The 20,843-nt window shown below is 57.7% G+C and overlaps 1 protein-coding gene across 1 annotated transcript in view; it reads right to left on the reverse strand.

The window, feature by feature from the left end:
* Window positions 1-7,124: 7,124 nt before the first annotated feature.
* DHRS3 (dehydrogenase/reductase 3) overlaps window positions 7,125-20,843 on the reverse strand; it is a 37,567-nt gene continuing 23,848 nt past the window's right edge. The window contains exons 2-6 of the mRNA XM_044237200.1: window positions 15,198-15,341; window positions 14,461-14,580; window positions 13,942-14,180; window positions 9,910-10,035; window positions 7,125-7,638 (exon numbers count right to left, since the gene is read on the reverse strand). Of these exons, the coding sequence (XP_044093135.1) occupies window positions 7,554-7,638; window positions 9,910-10,035; window positions 13,942-14,180; window positions 14,461-14,580; window positions 15,198-15,341 (714 nt within the window). The 3' untranslated portion in view covers window positions 7,125-7,553. The remainder of the gene's footprint in view (window positions 7,639-9,909; window positions 10,036-13,941; window positions 14,181-14,460; window positions 14,581-15,197; window positions 15,342-20,843) is intronic.

The following is a 20,843-nucleotide window of genomic DNA, read 5'->3' on the forward strand; positions in this document are numbered from 1 at the left end:
CTCTGCTCTGGGCTCCTCCGGAGGGAGCAGGCCTGGCTTCAGCGTATGTGTCCCTTCTCTGGACGGCCACGCCCACCCTCATCGATCGGGCACATCTACATGCTGGTCACGCGAGCCAGGCCCCAAGCGAGCGCCCATTCTCACGTTTCCTGAGTCCCCGCCTTCCAGAATCCCTGTCCCCTGGCCTTCAGAGGCCACGTCCAGCCCTAAAAGTTCCTCTGGCTCCGGCCTCCCAAACGCCGAGGGCCCTCCACCCGCCTCTGGGGAGGGGTGAGGCAGGGAGGGCAGACGGAGTGGGGCGGCGGCGAGGCCCAGGAGATTTCCCTGTCCCCCTCAGGGCAGACCCACAAAGGACTGCCAGAGAGGACTGGTCAGCTGCCAAGCATGCCAGGGCCAGCGACCCACCGGGGGGCCTGCTGACTGCCAGTCAGGAAGGGCCAGGGGACAACAGGGGGCCGCCAACCGCCTGTCACCACACTGGCCAAATGTCAGTCCGGAGAGGCCAGAGTCCCACTCTGGGAACTCAGGACAGCCCATCAGGCACAGCCCCAGGGCAAGTCCGCCAGTGGTCATTCTGCCGATCGCTGCTTTCGCTTCCCAGCATCCTTTCCCCTTTCTTCTGTCCAGGGCACCCCACTTGGACTTAGGGGGACCCAGCCTGTTCCAACTCTCAGTCTGCACCTTTCCATGGGCTTGATTCCCTTCCAGGCTGCGAGCACAGACCAACCACATGGCTCAGGTCTGGCCAATCAGAGCACTGTATTCCTCTGGCTCCTGTGATCGATCACAGTGGACACGTGCCTCAAATCAAGCCAATCGTAACCCATCAGAACTAACTCTGATTGACTTGGAAAATCTAGTCTCGTTTTTTTTCTGTTTCCCTTAAACCAGGGAGGGTGCAAGGCTGAAGCCGAACAGGCACCTAGCCCTCACTGGAACAAGATGTGTGAGAGTGAACCCAGCCCAGAGAATGTGGACTAAAGGACAGAGAAAGAGAAACTGGGTCCTGAACCAGTCTTGGAAACATTGCTAAAACTCCTGGATCCAGCCGTACCTGAAATCACTTACCACTGGGCTTTCCAGTTGCGTAAACTGATAAATCCCCCCTTTTGCTTCCGCAAGAGTCCTTGTGGATGTCATGCAGGGAGTCGGCCCGTGTCCCATGCAGGGCCGTCTGCTGGGCAAGGTACCCGCTCTTGTCTGAAGCTCTGGGTGGCTCCCAGGGAACTCCTGACTGAAAGTCAGAGGCGTAGGGGTTGCTTGTGAGCTTTCCCCACTCCTGGCGCTGAGGCGTGCAATCCTGACTCCCCCAGTCAGATCCTCCCTCAGGCCTGGACTCAAATAAGTGATGGAGAAGTGGGTGGCGGGCATTCTCTTCGATGGTGGCCAGAGCGAGGCATGTACAGATGAGGAGACAGGCTCTGGCCAGGCACACAGAGCCAGGATTCAGATGTAGCTGGCTCCAGCGTCCAGCCTCCTCCCCTGTGCACACCCCGGTTCCTGGCTAGGTCAGCTCCCCAGGCCCTCAGCTGGCCCTCAGCCAGTGGGGACTCCGAGAAGATGTGGGCTACACTAGACCCCCTTGCCTGCCCCCCCCAAGAATTGCACTGCCACGGGACGTCCATCCTAGCATTTGGGGGACATTTTGCTCTCTGTCAACATGCCAGGGATACCCACTGCTCGCCCCCTGCTGGGCCCTGCACATGGTCCCCGCTGTGACCTCCCCAAGCAGGATCCCATTACATCGCAGCCAGCAAAGGAACAAACACAGCTTGTGTCTTCCTCCAAGTGCTTATTTCCTTTGTCTTGTGAACACTGAAAAATGAAAGGAATGATAAGGATTTGGGGGCGGGAAGAAGCCCGGAAAATTCTGCAGTGTTGGCGGAACTCGCCAGGAGGGCGGCGTGAGGGAGTTTTCAAACCGAGTCCAAAGACAGAGAAACTCAAGTGTGCTGCTGCGGGGGAGGCCTGAGGGGCCCGAAGCCTCCTGGGCTCCCGGCTCCTGCCTGGGGGTCGGGGTGCATGCTGGGGCGGGCGCTTTCCGTCCGCCCACTTCTGGAGCAACCTCTCCTCGGCCTGGCCGACGAGCCTCCCTGGGCCTCCACCTCCTGGCCAGCAGGTGCCCTGGGGGACTCCGAGGGAATGGCTTGGTTGTCACATCTCGGAGGGTAAACGGAGTGGAGACCAGGGATGCTGGCAAACATCCTGCAGGGCCCGGGACGGTCCCCACGGAGAGCTGTCCCCACCTAAACATGCAAACGTCCCTAGAGCCTCTGTGAGACGCTGGCGTGGGGCCCTGAACATTGCATGGTAAATGTTGGTTTTATGACTCGGGCCCATCTGGAGTATAAGGGGAGGTGGGCGGGGGCGGGGCGTGCTGTGGCTGCTGCCTCTGACCAAGGCTCCACTTGGGGCCCCGCGGCACCACACATTCCACTGGGGGGAGGGGGTGGGGGACAAGGGAACGTGGACTTGCCCCGCAGCTCATGGGGTGTCCGCTCCCGGGGTGGGGTGGGGGGAGCCAGACCGACCCAAGGAGCAAGGAGCCAGTAATGGCCGGCCCGGAGCACCCTAGCGGGGTGCGGAGCGGGTGAACCGCCAGTGGCAGACACACACGCGGGGGGGTCATTCAGCCGTGCAAAGGCCCGGTTACCCTGGGCCCCGGGGCAAGGCAGGCCCTGAACACATTTGCTGAGGGAAAGAAGCCAGACGCGGGAGGGCACATCCCATGCGAATGTTCCCGAAGATGTCTGCGGCGGTGGCACGGCCCCATGACTTACCAAGCGCCCCCACTTTGCACCCCCGGGGCGCGAGGGCCATGCACAGAGCAGGAATCGTGGTGGGACCCCACCTCCTGTCCCACGAGACAGGCGCTGAAGGGAGGAAGGGAGAGGCCGAGGTGGGGCGACCTAGGCCGCGGGGGTCAGGTGTGAGCCTCCTGGAGGCCCCATCCCGGCCGGGCTGGTGTGCGCTGGGGAGGGGGCTCTGCAGGTGCGACCCGGTGACCTTAGCGACCTGGCGTCCAGGCTTCTGGGCCCTGCAGAGATATTCCCTTCCAGCTGCTTCCACCCAGGGCCGGGGGTGACCCCCTGGGTCGCACAGCTGTGCGCTGGCCAGCAGGGCTGCCCTGTCCCGGGTTCCCCAGGCAGTGAGTCTGGGGTGGTGGCCCTTTCTCCGAGGCCTGCCGTCCACCTGAGGGGACCCACGCGCAGAGAGCAGCTCGCCAGCAGGACCACGGCCACCACGCCCCTCCCTGCGATGCCTTCCCTGGGGAACATCTGTGCTTATTTTCTTCCCCAGCCACAGAGAAACTTGGCCACAAATGACCTGCCCTGAGCCAACCGTGGTGGGAGGGGCTAGAGAAATGTCCTCCCGCCTCCCCGCCCCATGTGCTGAAAGACAGCAGCCCACCCCCCAGCCCCCACGAAGCACCTCCCCGGGGGACCTCTTTGCTCTGCCCTCCCCAAAGGCCTCCTCCAGCCCTGCACCTGCTGCCCGTGTTGGGGCCTCCTGAGCTAAGCTTCCCTCCACCCCAGCCTCGAGGACAGAACGTCCTCGAGGACGTTTCTGTCACAAGATTGGCCAGGCCAGGCCAAGATGGTGACGCCAGGGACCCTGAGGGGCCCTTGGGTCCTGGCTGGGAGCTGTGGGAGCCGCCAGCATCACACATGCCCTGGAGTTTCCAGAGCCTTTGCACTGGGCACTCACCCCCTGCCCAGGAGGCTGGACGGCAGGAACGTCTCATTGTTCCTCGGGGACAGAGGGGTGACCTCACCCACAGGAGACGACGGAACAGCCAGTGGAAATCCGGAGTCCAGAGTCCTCTGGGGGCCTCCGGGCCTCTTGGGGAGCCTCCAGGCCACGATGGGCTGAGAGAAGCAGGGTGCTCAGGGGTCGGCTGGGTTTCTGGAAGCTGAGGGTCTGGATGGGTGGGGAGCGTGAGGGGTGAGAAGCGACACCAGGCCCAGGGTCCGCGCCGCAGCTCACAGCCCACAGCTTCTGAAGAGACGAGTGCTGACAAATGTTGGTGAATCGGATCCCGGGGTGAGAGCCCGACGGAAGGGGAACGGAGAGGCCGGGGTGCCCACCGGCGGTTCCAAACCTTCCTGCTGCGCCAAGGGACGGTCGTCTCCCCCTGCTTTGCCTGAAGTGAGGGGTGTTTCTGTATCCACGTTCTCTTCACACACACAGACCTCTGAGCTCTTATGAATGAGCCTCCCTTTACAAGGCCCTTCCGCAAAATGTGAGAAGCCCCCTCTGAGGGTGACATCCCGAAGCACTGCGGTGGGAAGGAGAGCCCCCACGGCGGCGCTTCCCTGACCCCCGCCCCGTCCGCGCACCGGCTGCTGCTGGCTTCCCTCTGGGCTGCTCAGCACTCAGACAGCAGGGCTCACCTGTTCAGCACGTGGCTCCTTTTTTTGGTCCCCCATCAGACTGGGACAACCCCGGGCACGTTGGCTGTCTGTCCCCTCAGTGGGGCTCTGGGGGAGACGCAAGGCAGGGCCGAGCCCTGTCTTCCCCCTGGTCCCTCCTGACCGTCGGTTTGGCCCAAGAAGAAGAGTCTCCACTTCTTAAAGTGTTCTGGCCCCGGGAGAGGGGCTGGGGCCACAGAATTCAGCCCTTGGCCGCTTGCCAGGCCAGATAGGCTGGTCCCTGGAAGCCTGCCAGGATGGGCTCGGGTCTGGCGCCTCCCTGGGCTTGGTGCCCACCTCGGATCTGGTTCTTTTTTGGAGGAGCCCCTGGCATGGCAACTGGGTCATTTCCCAGGGCCCACGCCTTCTCTGCAGGGTCAGCATGTCCTGTCCTGCACCTCGGGGGGTCAGGAAGCCAGAGTTCAGGGTCTGTCACTCTGTTTCCCTTGGCTAAGCTCGGGGACAGAATTAGCTCTCGTCCCTCAGTCTCAAGGCTTTCCAAGCACCCATACCATCCCGGGGAGGGACCAGGCCAGGGCCTGCTGGGAATCTGCCCAAGGCTTTTTCCCTGGATCCTCTGGGAAGAGATCCAGAGAAAGACTGAAAGTGTCCCAGCGGAGAGGGAGGGGAAGGGGTAGGACCAAGCCCTGCCTGGCTGTCAGGAGAAACCCCTGGGGCTCTGGAAAGATGGGACGTTCCACTGCAGCCAAGGCAGTTCCATTCTCAGTGGGTCCTGGGGAGGGTTGGCCGGCCCTTGTCTCTCCCAGAGTCCACTCAGACCCCTGGGGGGCTCATTGTGTTCCTGGCCTGCAGGCCAAATGCAGAATTTCATGGAAACCTTAGGAGTCAAATCCTCTCCAAACGGTTGGCCCGGAGCCAGCTGGGAACACAGAAATCTTCGTGCCGCTAAAGGATGATGAGAAAATTCAGGGCTCGGCAGACAGGATCTCCCCTTCTTCTTCCTCATCTACCCCTGCCCATGAAGACGTGCCGCCACCTGCAACCCACCTCCTGCGAGAGCCGGTGACAGGCTCCTGGGACAGGGGGGGCAGGTCCAGCCGCTGGACCCCACACCATGTCGTCCAGACACGCCGCAATGGGGGGACTGATACGTGTGACGTCCACCGGGCTGGCCAGGGGGACACCTTAGAAGCTTTCTTCCCACGCATCCCCCTCACTCTGGGGACACATCTCAAGAACCAAAATGCAGGTGACGAGTCACATGCCACAGTGAGGTTCGAACTCTGCCTCTGGGGTCTGTCACAAGCCCTTGGAGCCTGGGCCACCACACCCCAGGGCGGCATCTGTCTGCTCCCCTCCATCCTCTGCGGTCACGTTCTCGGGGACCACAGCCGTGGTGTGGGGCCGATTGCATTATAGTTCAGAACGAGGGGCCACGATGCCTCGGGGAGAGGATGTCCAGGGGCAGCCATGGCAGGCTTGACCACATGACCTGCTCTGACCAATGAAACGGGAGCCAAAGTGACGTGCTTTGTTTCCAGGCAGAAACCTTCCGGCGCGTCTACCTCTGCCCATAGTCACCGGCCCAGATGGAGGCTCCTTGCTCAGCCAGGTCCCCAGCATGAAGAGAACACAGAGCTGAGCTGCTGCTCTTGGCCGACAGGCGGCAATTCTAAGACAAGCCTCCATTGTCAGAAGTCACCGAGACCCTGGGGTCACGCCCTGGCTGACATACCTTGCGGCTGTTGGAAGGGGTTCCCAGGGGCTGCTGCCAGGTGCAGTGGGTAATTTAACAGTTAAAATGTGACGCCCTTGGCTTGGCGGCCACTTGGCAGGTCCTCCATAACCAGTCACAATCGTGAGTTGGCATTTCTGCATGGTCCCGACTGGCGATCGTCTGGACTTTGAGATCAATCTTCCGCTAATGTGAGTTTTGTATAAGGGCTGCCGTATGCAGAGTCCGAGGAAGCTCCTACCTTGAACTCTGGGCCTGTGACCTTCTCCTTTACCCCTGGGGAGCTGCTGCCCACCCCCACCCCCCACCTGGCCACCCACCTGGAAGAGCCATATGGCCAGAGGCCCCTGTCCCCCTGCCCAAGGTCACGTTGACAAGCTTGCTGCAGCCGGGGAGAAACACACACCAGAGAACCCCGGGCACCTCTCCTCAGGTCTCCTTGGCCGTGATCCTCCCTGGTGACCGAGCCCGGGTCCACTGTGCCATTCCAGACCTCCTCCTTCCTCTCTATTTCCCTTCTAGCTCCTGCTGTCCAATCTGGCTCAGGGGGCTGCTTAGCAGGGTGACCGCTGATGCTGGTGGTCTTCAGAGTTTGGGCTTCTCAGCGACATGGCCTCTCGGTACCCAGTCGTGGCCGGTAGACTGACCCGCAGCTCAGTGGTGCTCACTAAGGACTGGTTCTGTTCTCCCGAGCTGGTCGCTTTGCAGCTGGTGGTGTTAGGGGCAGGGCAGAGGGCAGCTCCCCGAAGACAAGTTCATTCAGGCCGTGGGTGTTGAGGCCAAGTGCCCCCAACCCATGGCTGTTGGAGGGGCCTGGCAGAGGCGGCAAGGAGCCGCACAGCCCAGGCGCGGGACCCAGTCTCTCCCACCGTCTCTGCCCTCTTCTTCCCAGCTCTTCTCCTGGCAGCAGGGGGCCCTACGCAGACCGACCGTTTCTTAAAGGTTGGGGTTTTATGGTGGGGATAGGGCTCCTCCCCACTGCCAAGGACTGGGGGTCGGGATTTCAACAAGGGAGCTCAAAAAACCATCTCTTTATTTTTCATTCCTGCCATTCAAATGTGCCATTTGCACAAGCTGAGGATGGGTGGATTTCGGAAGAAAGAGAGTATCTGGGTACAGACCCTCCTGGAAACAGTCTATGCACACTGCTAAGGCTGGTTAGAAGCAATTTAACAATAAATTCTACAGAATTAGAAATGTATGAAAGTGTCAAGGTGGCTACTGGCTGGTTTCTCGCCTCCCCATGGGGGTCAGAGTTACGCCCATCAGTCCTGTGCAAAGGTCCTGGGGCTGGCCAGAGGGAGGGCACCGGGATTCTTCCTGGGGCCAGAAGCAGTGCTGCTCACCCAGCAGAAGTGTGCCAAGGGACAGGCTTGTGGGTGTGTGCCCAGTACCGTGGCCCCCTCAGGTTCTGTGGCTTGCAAGCATGTCTCTGCGTCTGGTCTTTATGTCCGCCCTTTGAAAGTGTTCATGCAGGTGTAGGTTCCTGAGAATTTGTAGATCTCCTCCAGTGCAGCCTGTGGGAGTATGCTGGGAGAGGGGGGAGGGAGAAGGAAGATGGTTAATGGGGACACCAGCAGCCAGTTCACCAATGGCCACAGAGAACCACACAGTAGAGCAGTGGCTTTGATACCCGCCCCCCTGACCACCCCATGGAGGAAGGGCTTTCAAGTGAGTGGATAAACAGTGTTTCCAAAGTAAAGGTGGGTGGTAGAAAAAAATTTTCAAAACCACATTCTTTAGCATTTTGGGGCCAGTCGTTATCCGATCCATTAGTTATCTGATCAGTTAACTCCACGTTCCACTTACTCAACAAATATTTGCTGTGTGGGATGGAGGGGTTAGGCCCTGCTGCTCTCTCCAGGGAAACTTCCAGATTCACCCCCAGGCCTCTCCTTGGGCTCCCACAGCCCCTGTGCTTCCCCAGTGGCCCCTGCCATGCCCTTGCTGTTGGTTTGTCAGGCCCACACCCGCCTCGGAAGGAGAGACCTCATTTCTGACCCAAGCCCCACAGGCAGGGCTCAGCATAGAGAGCCCCTCAGTCTATTTGTTAAATCGAAGGGCCCTGGCCTGCTCTCAGTGCAGGACAGGAAGGACCCACTTCCACCCAGAGCAATCTAGAAGGCTCCCTGGGGTGCGCGTGGCGCTAGAGTTGAGCTTGTAAAGATTTTTCTTGGGGACAGTGAAAAGCGGGCGTTGTACAAGGGCTGAGGAAGGGGATGGCCTCTGCTTCCTGTGGAAAAGTAGTGGGGGGATAGAAGAGGGAATTTAGGCTAGGAGGTTTTAGAGGAAAACACTGACATGTTCTAGACAAACCAGCTTTTTTCTAGAATGTTCAGAAAGGATTCTGAGAAGACCCTGCAGTGGAGGGTGGCAGTCTCGACTCGCCTAGGGTCACAGAGGAGGCAAGGAGCATCTCAGAGCAACAGTTGACGACTAAGGGATGCAAAGATGTGGCCCAAATGTCCCCAGGTGCCCCCTGCCCCTGCCCCTACTTGGTGTCTCTAAAAGAGCTTTGAGTTTGGACGGACTGATGGGTCCCCTCCGTGAGGAGGCCTCCGTGCCTGCAGTCAGAGCAACTTCTCAGCCGTAGACACACAGACAGAGGGAACCTGTTTCCTGGGCCCTGATGTCTGATGAAGGCACTTAGGTCCTTCGTTTCCTGAAAAGGCCTCTCAGGTCAGAGGGGTCCCGTCAGCGGGGGGCGGGGGGCAAGACGAGGCCCAGAGGAGCTAGCAGTCCACAGCCACGGGGCTCCAGCGTCCAAGCTCTCCCTGAAGCACCAGGTTTCGCTGGGTACCTGGAATGGCCCCTTCAGGGCAGGGCTGGGAGGGGCAGGGTGTGCTGCTCAGAGTCTAGAAAGTTCTAGGAAATGTGATGCTGCGCCGATTCTGAAGGAGGATGATCTCCTCTTTAAAGCCGACCTCCTGGTACATCCCATCTGACCAGCCCTGGAGCACTTCCGGGAATCCCAAACATTGAGATCCCTGTTTTCCCCCACTAGATTGAACTTCCTGAACACTGGGGCCAACAAGTGTTAGTCTCCAGAACAGTGGTTCTCAAAGGGTGGCCCAGGAACCCTTGGGGGACACTTGAAACCGCTTCAGAGGTCAAACTGTTTCTGTCCTAAGACTCAGACAGTTTTGCCTCTGCACGCCTCTCTCCCACATGCAGCTGAGTATTCCGGAGGCGACATGCCACGTGATATCGTAACGGATTAAAATCAGAAGCAGATCTAGGCGCCCAGTTGTCTCCAATTAAGTCAGGCAATAAAGAACTTTGCAAAAAATGCAAAACAATGCCATTCTTCCTGCTACTTTTTCTTTTTGGTGGAAAATACCCTTTTTATAAATATATCATATTTCTGTGAATAAGGGATGGACATGGATTTATTACTGCTGTTTATACATGAGCAAATATTTTAAATATAAACAAATACATAAATCTTGTAAAACTTTTTCCGTTTTAATGTCTCATACGGTAACTAAGAATAGAGACAACTCCATTAAAGAAAAAGGGGGGGAGCTTTGGTTTCCCCTAATTTTTGACATTGTAAAGGAGTCCTGAGACCCACAAGTTTCAAAACGGTGGCTCCATCCTAAGTGTAGGAAATCCCCGGCACGCAGGCCACTTGTGCTCACTTTCGTGCCCACAGCAGACATGACTAATCGATTACAGAGTCCTTTCTCCTGCCTGCCGTCTCCTCCCCACCAGGCTTCCCTGGCAGGATGGGAATGGCCAGCAGGAGCCCGTCTCCAAATGTCCACTCCCCACCCCGCACCCCTCACCCCCAGCACTTACCTTTTCAAGATGATGAGGGCGTGCATGGTCCACGGAAGGAGGAGGAGGGCCTGATTCAGCTGCACGGCTTCCACCGTCCTCCGGGCCACCGTCTCAGGCTTCAGCGGTGGGAAGAGGTTGGGGAACCTGGCGCAGGAAGCAACATAGGGGATGCTGCTAGAGAAGCCCATGCTTCTGCTGACCTCCTCTGTGGCTAACAAATCTGGCCCATCCCTCTGGCGTCTGCTGTTTGGAAGACCTGAGTCCCCTTTGGAAGGGGACTGCTTTCCCCCACCTGCTGCCCCCAGTAGTGCTGGGAGCGCCCCGCCCTTTTCCTTTCTCCCCAGTGAGCCTGCCCTTGAGAATGGAGATTTTGTAGCCCATCCCCTGGGACCCATTCTCCAAAATGCTTCCCAGGGATCCTTTAAAGTGTCACTCCAGGGGTGCCCGGGTGGCTCAGTTGGTTAAGTGGCTGCCCTCAGCTCAGGTCATGATCCCGGGGTCCTGGGATTGAGTCCCGGATCAGGCTCTCTGCTTCTCCCTCTCCCTCTGCCTCTCCCCCTGCTTGTGTGCTTTCTCTCTCTCTCTGTCAAATAAATAAATAAAATCTTAAAAATAAAATAAAATGTCGCTCGGATCCTGTGTCTGCCTGGCCCAGCCCTTCCCAGGGGCTCCCAGGGCCCTCCACGGCCCTGCTCCATATGGGCCCTGCCCACCCGCCGCCTGACCCCTCTTCCGGGTCACTCTGCTCTGCTCTACCTTGGCCAACCTTTCTGTTCTTGCCACTTAAGCTCTCTGCCGGCAGCCCCATCCGAGAGGGTTCTTAGCCCATCCACTCGGGGTGGCCTCTGCGCTCCCCCCTCTGCTAATTCTCTGGACTGGCCACCTCGGGAAGGGCCTCGCCTGTCTGTTTGTCTCCTCGTTCATGGCCTGTCTCCCCGCTCAGACTATGAGTTCCACCAGGGCAGAGGTCTGGTCGGTCTTGCTCTCTGTGTTCTCCCCTCTGTGCAGAGTCTGGTCCACAGTGGTGCTCAATCCGTGCTCGCGGCACAGATGGACACAGAACAATCCGCTGTTCCCCAATGTGTCCTGCCCATCCTGTCGGAGGCAGGGGTCTGTGGGATGGCCGCTCTCTGCCCGGCTCGCTGCTCCCCTCACTGATTCACGGGTTCACTGCCTCGGCCTTCCAGACGCGGACAGAGCGCTTTCCAAGGGGGTGGTAAATGAACGGCTGAACGCGCCAACGCCGGGAGCTTTCTCACGCCTGTTCAGAGGCCTGTGACCTGAGCCCCACATGGCGATGGCGCCCCTTCCTGCCAGACCCGTGAGAAACGAAACAGGAGTCATTTGCTCCAATTTATAGAGAAGGAAGCTGAGGCTTTGGGGAGATTAGGGGAGGCCCTAAGGACTCAAGCCAGGCCAGCAGGGGCCCCAGAACAAAAGTCTGTCCTCACCCCTGTGGGCTTGCAGGCCCAGGGCTGACCGTGATCCCCCTGTAAGGGCTTGCTGGATGTTCGGGCCCCAGGAGCACTTAGGGCTTAGGTAAGTCACTCAGAGCTGACGTTACCTTGAGCAAAGGCAGCTCTTGGGACCCAAGCATGGGTGGGGTGGGTCTCAGAGAACCTGTGGACGACCCCCACACCCATTCCCCACCAGGGGCTTCCTTTGCTTTCCCAAGGCGCAGCCAAGATGCTCCCAGCCCTGCTGCGGGTCACGGAGGCCAGATCCCTACAGACAGTGCACGGTCTGGTTTTCCAGCCCCGACCTGGGCCGGTCCTGCTCACTACTTGGAGGAAGGGAAGGCGGGGCACATGGGCCAAGCTCATTAAGTTCAGGGGGACCCTTCCTAGTAAGGCCCCTGCAGAAGAACCTGACGGATGCCAGCACGGCCGCTGGAGGGTCCTTCTCCTTTCCCCCCTGTGGTGAGATGGGTCCCCAAGGCTTTGCCAGAAAGCCCATCAGTTTTTTCATGGTTGGGGAGGAAGCCAGTGATTTTCTTCTTCTTTTGTTTTTTTCCTTTGAGAAGTGGGAGGTGGTTAGACAGCAATCATCCTTTTCTGACTCTTCCTCCAGCTCCTTGGGGCTCAGCCACACACCAGCAGGTGCCTAACCTTCACCTGGAGCTTACTACTTGTCGGGCAGGCTAGTGGACTTCCATCTCGGGGCCCATCTAACCTGTGAAGCAGGGGCTACATTACCCGTCCCTTCTTAGAGATGAAACCAAGGCACAGAAAGGCTCAAGTGACTTATCCAGGTCCCAGGGAGCTGGCCCGAGGCTGTGTGGGTCCACACTCGGAACCACTGCAGAAACACGGCTTGGGGAAACTTGCACGTCCTTAACATGCTGGAGAGGAGACCGCCAGAAGGTGAGACAGACACCCTGCCAGAGGCCTGCTGATAGCCCACCTACTTCTGTGTCCTGGAGCCCAGCCGAAACCCCGATTGCCCCTGTTGCTCTTCCATCCAATATGCATTTACAAAGCACCTCCTGTATACCCAGAAGAAAAGAAGCCAAACTGAGATGTGATAGGGGAGGGGGAGCCAACATGGGACATTAACTGTCATTTATCGAACCTCCTCTACATACAGAATCCACGGTGCTTTGCATGTCCAGCAGGTGGAAATTTTGGTGGCGCAGGGAAGGGGTGATCAGGGAGAAAGATTAATCACATACGGCTTCTCAGAGATGCTCGCTGACGGCAAGGACAGGACAGCAGCAGTTCATTACTGGGGGTCTGTGGGCCAGGCTTTGCACCAGAACCTTCCGTGTGTCGCTTCGACCCCTCCTCATGAGCCCCTCGGGGAGGTATGATGTCCAGTCTTAACAGACCAGCGGAGTATGGCTCAGGGAGTCGGCAAAACTGGCTCAAGGTTTTGCAAATCCAGAGACCCGGGGGTGTCGCCAAACGACTCTTAGTACTAACAGCTCGGGGAGACGGGGGGGACCCCACACGGCTTGTGCTCTGCGAAAGGCCCTCCGCTGGCTGACTCGTTCAATTCCCACGAGGACCCTCCACGTCATCCTCGTTTGGGGAAGAAGCTGGTGTGCCAGATTTGGAAGGGAAGTTTGTAACTGGTTGCAAAAAGCAAGGAAAGCAGCTGTTGGGTAATTCCGCATTTTCATTTCTCCATGACCTTATGCGGCTTCACAAACCTTCGTCATCGTAGCACCAATTATTGGGCTCTTACTGTCTACATACGTGGTGTTGTGTGGCAGGTCCCGTTTGATCCTTATTGCAGAACCTAGGTGTGGACCTCCTCACCGTCCCTCCCTTCCTTCCTTTCTCTCTTTCTTTCCTTCCTTCTTTCCTTCCTCTCTCTCTTTCTCTCCTTCCTTCCTTCCTTTCTTTTTGGAAAGCGAGTGAGAAAGCCGGGTGGGGAGGAAGGGGCAAAGTGAGAGGGAGACTGTGTGGAGCCCAATATGGGGCTCGATCTCACGACCCTGAGATCCTGACCGGAGCCCCAATCCAGAGTGGGACGCTTAACCGAATGAGCCATCCCAGATGCCCCTGCCCCTCTCATCATCCCGTTTTATAGAGGAGCAGTGGAGGCTGCAGTGGGCACTAACTGGACCCAGGGTGGCAGGGGACATCACAGGTAGAGGTGAGCTGGCCCGGAAGCATGAGCTCTAAAGCCATGGTTCCCAGTCCCTTTGATCGGCTTCGGTATTTCTTTAAATTGAGCTGTATTTTGCATATAATAAAAAGGCATACATCTTTAGTGTATAGCCTGACTCATTTTTATCTACACAATCACCGCTCAGATCGGGAAGAGAGAACATTCTTAAAAGCCTAGAAAGTTCCCTTGGGCCTCCTCCCAAGCTATGTCCCCAGCCCTCGAGGGACGGCCACTGCTCTATTTTCCATGCCGGTGGCCGGCCTCTAGAGCTTCATACGGAGCGGTCACACAGCAGGCCCTCTCCTGCCTCTGGCTTCTTGACCCACATAAGACTTTTGGGATTCATCCTCACTGTTCCTGGACGGACCCTCCGTTCTCTCTGCTGGGGACCGTGCCCGGGGTGGTGGGGGGGAGGCGAGTCCCCCGCTCACTGACCTCACCCTCATGCCCTGGAACATCTCGGTGCTGGTGTGGAAGGGCAGCACGGTGGTGGCGCTGACCCCTGGACAGTCCAGCAGCCCCAGGGTCAGGCTCTCCATGAAGGCGAAGGCCGAGGCTTTGGACGTGCAGTAGTCAATGGCCCCGGGGATGGCGGAGAGCGCCAGCACGGAGTTGAGACACACGATGTGGCCGTTCTGCAGCTCCAGCATCCGCGGCAAGAAGGCCTTCGTGGTCTGAGGGCGGGCGGGAGGTCAGTGTGGGGCCGCCGCCTCCAGCAGCCCCTCTACACCAGGCCAGCACGGGCACCCGGGCCCCCCCCGGATGAGGAGCTCCCCTAGGACGGGGAGGGGAGGCGGCCGGGGTCTGCCCGCGACAGGGCCTTGACCTCCACTTTCTCGGACATCCACAAGCCCCAGCCCCAGGGAGCCTCTCCCCACGCCCAAACGGCAGCCGGGAGGGAAGGAATGGGTCACTCACACCCGGGGGCTGGCTGTGGCCTGGGATGGCCCTTACCCAGAACTGGCCCAGGGTGTTGATGTGCTGGGACTTGAGAAGGGCGTCATCGTCACTGTCCATGAGGCTCTTCCCGTGCACCACGGCAGCATTGTTTACCAGGATGGTGATGTCGCCCACCTGCGGGCAGGGGGAGCCGCGGGGCCTTTAGGGCAGAGGGACCTGCCCCCTCCCCACTCACCGTGCACCCCCGGACAGCCACATCGTCTCTCCAGGCATCAACCTGGATTCCTGCTACGGAGCTGCCTGCCACCCCAGGTCAATCCGAGGATCCGAAAGACTTTATGGCAAGAGCAGGTTTATGACAAGTGAGGTTATTGTTACATGGAAGCAGTTAACATTAGCCGTGTGCCAGATACCCGGTGGGGTGGGCTTTGCTCCCTGGGAGCTCCCTGAGAGCTCATTCAGTGCATACAGGTTGCTGGAGTCAGGACAAGGATTTTCCCAGAGGACAATGGGATGTTTGGCCCCAGACTCTGGGACAGAAACTCACAAGGTCTGAACTTCCAAAGGGGACAACAGGTGTTATGCAATCAACCCACACCCCTAATCCCCGCCCTGAGCAACACACACGCGTGCACACACAGTGTGGAGAGTCCCCGGGAGAGTCCCCAAAGATGCCCCGGAAACAGCCAGCCTGCCGTTAGCAACACTCTCTCCCAGGCCAGATTGATCTCTTTGGCTGGCCTTCTCCTGGGTCCAGCTGAGCTGAGGACGGACCCCTCTAGGCTACTCACCTTCTCCCGGACAGCTTTGGCCGTCTGGTACACCTCCTCCCGGTTGCCCACGTCACAGATGAAATAGTGGCACTCGGTGCCCATCTGCCGGATCTCCTCCGTCGTCTCCTTCAGGCATTTCTCAGTCCGGCCCCAGAGAACAATCTGGAAGGAGAGGATGACAGCCCTGAGTCAGTGGTCATTGAGTAAGCCATTGTGATTCAGTTGTTGGCATCAGAAGTTCAGCAATCTGCCCGAGGAATTGGCAAGTGAAGTCACCAGGCTCCCGGACTGCATCCAAAGAGGGTTTGCAAAGCGCGTCGACAATAGGCTTTCCCAAAGGGATAGAGCCTCTTCTGAAACGAACGCGTACTTTCTGAGCCCGCTTAGGACCGATCGCTTGAGTGCTATTTACAAGTCCTTCTTAGATGCTGCTTTCCACGGGACACCCCCTGCCAGCTCCATCCCAGAAGCCACAGCAGAACTCCTTCTCTACGGTGTTCCGGAACGCTCCCAAGAACAAGCTGGTCTTCTCTCCCCTTCGAGCCAGAGCCAGGTTTATGAGCACAAGCTGCCAGAATGGACTGGAAGGTCCTGGCCGTGAGGCCCAAGGAGGCAAAGTGGAGCTCCCCCCTTAGCTGCGGTCCCTCTGGGAAGGAGGGCACAGAGAGAGGCGCCAGGCTCCCACTGAGCAGGAGATGCGGCCGTTCCCCTCCCCCACCCCCACCCTAGTCATGAACGTGGGACACGCTATACCAGGAGAAGACCCTGGCGGGGCCGATGAATGGATTCCTAATGGGGTGGGGCAAATTTATGAATGGCGGCCATAAAAGGCGCAGAAAAGAAGGCTGGCTAATTCTTAACCTTGACCTAAGCAAGAACAACCCACGAGAGGCCCCTGTTGGTAAAAGGGCCTGAAGAGGGGGAACTAAGAATCCCTGGCGCAGAGGGACAGAATGGGGCCAGATGGCATCAGAAAAAGGAAGAAGGGCACGTGGGAGGCTCAGTCGCTTAAGCATCCGGCTCTTGATTTTGGCTCAGGTCAAAATCTTGGGGCTGAGAGATGGAGCTTGCAGCCAGCATGGGGTCTGCTTGTCCCTCTCTCTCCCCCTCTGCCCCTCCTCTCTCTCTGTCTGAAATCAATAAATACAATCTCAAAAAAAAAAAAAATAGGCAGAGATGGGGTTTTCTTCGGGATTAGTCTAATGGGTTTCTATTTTTGTTTCTTCTTCCTTTCTAAAATTACCAACAAAATTCCTCCTCAAGGGGCGCCTGGGGTGGCTGTCGGTTCAGTGTCTGCCTTCAGCTCAGGTCATGATCCCAGGGTCCTGGGATCGAGCCCCATGTCATCGGGCAACCTGCTCAACGGGGAGCCTGCTTCTCTCTCTCCATCTCCCTCTGTCCCTCCCCCCACCTATGCTCTCTCTCTCAAATAAGTAAAATCTTAAAAAAAAAAAAAAAAGAAAGAAAGAAAGAAGAAATTCCTCCTTGAGAAATAAAACTCAACATGGAACCCAGTGTGTGAAACGAGCGAAAGGAAGAAATCACACGTCCAGCTGCACATTTTCTTCTTCTAGAAACAACTAATGAGAAGGGAGAAGCTGCGCTGGGCGGGCAAACATTTTCGAGTGGGAGTTACAGAGGGGGGTCCCCATACACCAGCCCGGAATCCAGATTTCTCCAGTCTGCTTTGTGACACAGGAGGGACAAAAGTCACACAGGCAAGTAGTTGGAGGTGGGAACGGTTTATCAATCTTAAAATCTCAGAACTTTTACTCAAGCAGAAAGGGCCCTAAAAGGGTGTAGCTGATAGGATGCACAAGAGAGCTGGGGGATCTCCCAGTGGGTTTGCTCTCTTTATTAGTGCTTTTAAGGCTTTTGCAATATTTAAAAAAGAGAATAAAAGTTTTTTTTTTTTTTCCCACCTCCAGAAACATCCCTGGGAAAGCCTGGTTTGAAGACCCCACCTAGTCGAAGCCCTTTACTTCTTGTAATTGAAGTCTTCAAACACAGGAAGGGTTTGAGAAGGAAGGATTCCATCCGTGGCTCTCCGTGACCACAAAAGCCCATCAAGGGCCAACCGTCTGCAATTAGACAGGCTCCAAGGAATACTTTCTCGTCTGTTGAACTAAAAACAGACCAAGAATGTGCCCCTGCAGGAGAGGCAGGGAGAGTCACTTCGGGAAGAAGATGACAAACATCTGTTTTAGGAAGGCAGCTGGGTGTGAGCACCCTTGGAGCCACCAGACCTCATGCTTGCCTTGAGGTCATTGTCACCCAGTTTCCTTCCATCCTTCCTGTTACCCCACCAGCCTGTCTGACCGTCCATCCACCTATCCATCTGTCCATCCATCCATCCATCCATCCGTCCATCTGTCCAACCACCTATCCATCCATCCATCTGTCCGTCCATTCATCCATCCACCTATCCATCCATCCATCTGTCCGTCCATTCATCCATCCATCTATCGGTCCGTCCGTCCGTCCATCCATCCATCCTTCCTTCCTTCCTCCCTCTCTCCCTTCCTTCCTTCCATCCATCCCTCTTCCTCTCCTTTCTCCCTTCTACTCATTCTCTCCCATCATCCAACCACCCTTTCACTGAATTTCTGAATATGTCAGCCAGAGGGGATCCTTGGCCTCCTCTTTCCTGCTCTCATCCCTGCCCAGCAGTATCCCACCTCCAGCTCCTATGGGGAATAGGACCACGGAGCGGGCACAGTTCCTTGGGGTCCAGCAGAAGGCAATGCCTCTGGGGACTCTGAGAATTTCAGGACAAGTGGAGACAGAAGGGAAGCTTAAAGCTGGGGGTGGGGTGTTGGCAAGTGCAAGGGTTCTGGGAGCACGAGTGATCCCCTCGGAGGGTCCGGAGCATTGGCATGGAAAGGGCGCCCTTCATTCTGGGGGCCTTAGGTTGCTTCTCATCACAAGCAGGTGTGCATGGGGCTCCCGCAGAAGGGGCACTAAGGGCCCAAGGGTTCCTGGCCGGATTAACTAACTCTTCCTGACCCCCTAGTTCTCTGATTGGGCAAGGAGAGTAGAGTCTAAATCCCCCTACCCCTGGTCTGCCCAGAAAACCAGCAGCCAGAAACCAAGGAGGCCAGGACTGTCTACGTGGCTGGAAGTGCCCCCTGCGGAGGGAAAGGGGCTGGAGTAAGGGGAGGGGGGTAAAGTGAAAGCTGGGTCCCCTCGTCTTCCATGGGCAGGGCATACGCCCAGGCAGGACCCTCAGGTTTGACCATTTCCTTTTTGGGGTCTGCTGAGGATGCCGCCGGGGGGCTGGCTTCCTTGGGCTCTGTGCTCGGACCCCCACCTCTCCCCGGGCACTAGGACAGACTTGCTCTCTGCCTGTCTCGCCGCAAGCCCACCGGCCCCCTGCGGGCCTCAAGTCTGGCTTGTTCATTTTCATATTCCGGCACCTGGGAGCACACGTGCTGTTTGCTGAGTGAAGGAATGTTCCGGGCCACAGGTGGGATGGGCTGGGAGGAGGTTTAAGGCTGAGACCCTCCCATCGTCCTTGGCTGAGCCCTTCAGGGTCCCAGAACCTCCAGCACAGAGTGTGCTTGGACCAAGATTCAGCGAGATCCGGATTTCCCCAGAGCCTCAAAACCGTCCCGGGCTGAGCTGTGGGGTAGAGTCACGTGAGAGGCTCAGCCCTTGAAGGGGGGCAAGGAGTCAGTCTCAGAGGAGAACGAGGGTCAGGCCCAGGCGTGCGAGTCTCGCTGGGTGGCCTGGGGCTGGTCGTCTGGGGGTGGGAGGTCGGGGAGAGAGCTGAGGGGAGGCCGAGTTGGAGCTGCTCCCGTCACTGTCCCCTCCTGGTCGCTCCTCCTCCAGTCCCCTGCCCAGACCCCTCGGAGCACCCAGAGGCACCGAGCGGCCAACCCAGCAGGCCCGCCCGTGCGGTCCATGCCCGGAGTCACCTGGGGGTAACCCAGGGCAGTTGGCAGGACAGGAGTCCCACCCAGCACCAGAACGCGAGAGAAGACGGGCAGGCAGGTGGCGGGGGGGTCTGAGAGGAGCGTGGGGCGAGCAGCCCGAGGAGGGGGCAGGTGTGTCAAGTTAGGGCTCAGGATGGCTTGACATTTGTGGGCTCCCTGCCCCTCTGGGGGGAACGGTTGCTCGCGTCCTTCGGGCTGTGTGGCTGGCCTGTGTCCGGAGGGAAGGGGAGCAAGACCTCCAGCCTCCCAGGGGCGGCGGGTCCACACTGCCCGCCTCAGGGAGCCAGGGTTCCAGCGAGGGAAGACAGTGACCAGCAAGAAAACCATCGGACGCAAATTATGGCGAGTGGGATAAAGAGTCAGTGGGGGAACTTCACTTTGGGGCTGGACGAGGTAGCCATATTATGCCCCTTGTACAGATAATGAAACTGCGGCCCAGAGAGGCTAAGCAACTTGTCGGTGGTCACACAGCAACTGGGTGACAGAGCTGGGATTCGAAACGAGGTTTCTCACCAGCATTCACTCTCTCCCAGTAGGAGAAAAGCCGCTGCCTTTCTTCATGGGGTGTCCTGGGGATTAAGCACGCAGAAACGGGCACCCGCTAAGTATTCAGTACACGCCCTCTATGATCATTTCCCAGAGAGACAAAGAGCCGAGAACATCAGCACGGCCTCTTGATGGACCCTCACCTGCAGCCGTTAAAAAGATGAGTGTTCGTGACACAGGAAAAGGCTGAGGGATCTAATGCTGAGAGAAAAAGACTGCAGCCCTGTCCATAAAGGATACCCTCAACTCTGCAAACATAGCAGGTTTTTTTAAAAAAGATTTTATTTATTTATTTATTTGCAAGAGAGAGTGGGGGGGCGCAGAGAGAGGGACAAGCAAGCAGACTCCCTGTCCCCACCCTTGCCAGCCCCGCTGAGCAGGAAGACGGATGTGGCGCTCAATCCCACCACCCTGAGATCATGACCTGAGCTGAAATCAAGAGTCAGATGCTAAACCGACTGAGCGCCCCAGGTGCCCCTAAAAGCCTCACGGTTTCACGGAAGTCGCCAGGCCACGAAAGAGTGTGGGTTGTCTCAGGTGGGATCGTGGCTGACTGTGGTTTGTGTCTTTATGCCTGGGTGTCCTGAGAAAACTGTCTAACGGATGGCTACCATTATTTATGATCTTGAAGAAGGATGGCAGAAGAAAAGCTTCCGCACAGATCTTCCCAGACAGCTCCTTCACACACAGATGGCTCAGCACTGTGGTCCCAGCCTTGCTTGCTTCCCCAAGGCCTCTGGCATTGCTCTCTGGAGCTCCCCTCCATCATGAGGTGTTGTCTATTTGGATCTCTCTCCCCATCATTGGGTGAACGAGTGAGGAGGCTCCCAGAGGCTCCACAGTCAGGGTTTACGCTCGTGCATGACACACTGCCGTCGGCCCCAAGTGCAGTGTGGTCACCATCTTCCTTTTAGATCCCGTCTTTTGGAGGGCAGGGAATAAATCTCACTTATTCTCAGTTCCCTGTTTCCCTCCCTAGTGCCCAGCACAGGCTGTTTTTTCTCTGTTTTAAATGCCAAGCCTACTGCGGACTCCTATTCATCCTTCAGAACCCTGCCCGAACGCCCCGTCAGTTCTCAAGCTTCTCTTGTTGTTCCTGTCCATTCTGTCCACCTTGTAACCTTAGTACCCGGCACGGGCCAGCCACAGAGTACAAGCCAGCCGACGTTGTCACATGGCATTG

The sequence above is a fragment of the Neovison vison genome, chromosome 2 (genome assembly GCF_020171115.1).
Source record: "Neovison vison isolate M4711 chromosome 2, ASM_NN_V1, whole genome shotgun sequence".
Lineage (NCBI taxonomy): Eukaryota > Metazoa > Chordata > Mammalia > Carnivora > Mustelidae > Neogale > Neogale vison.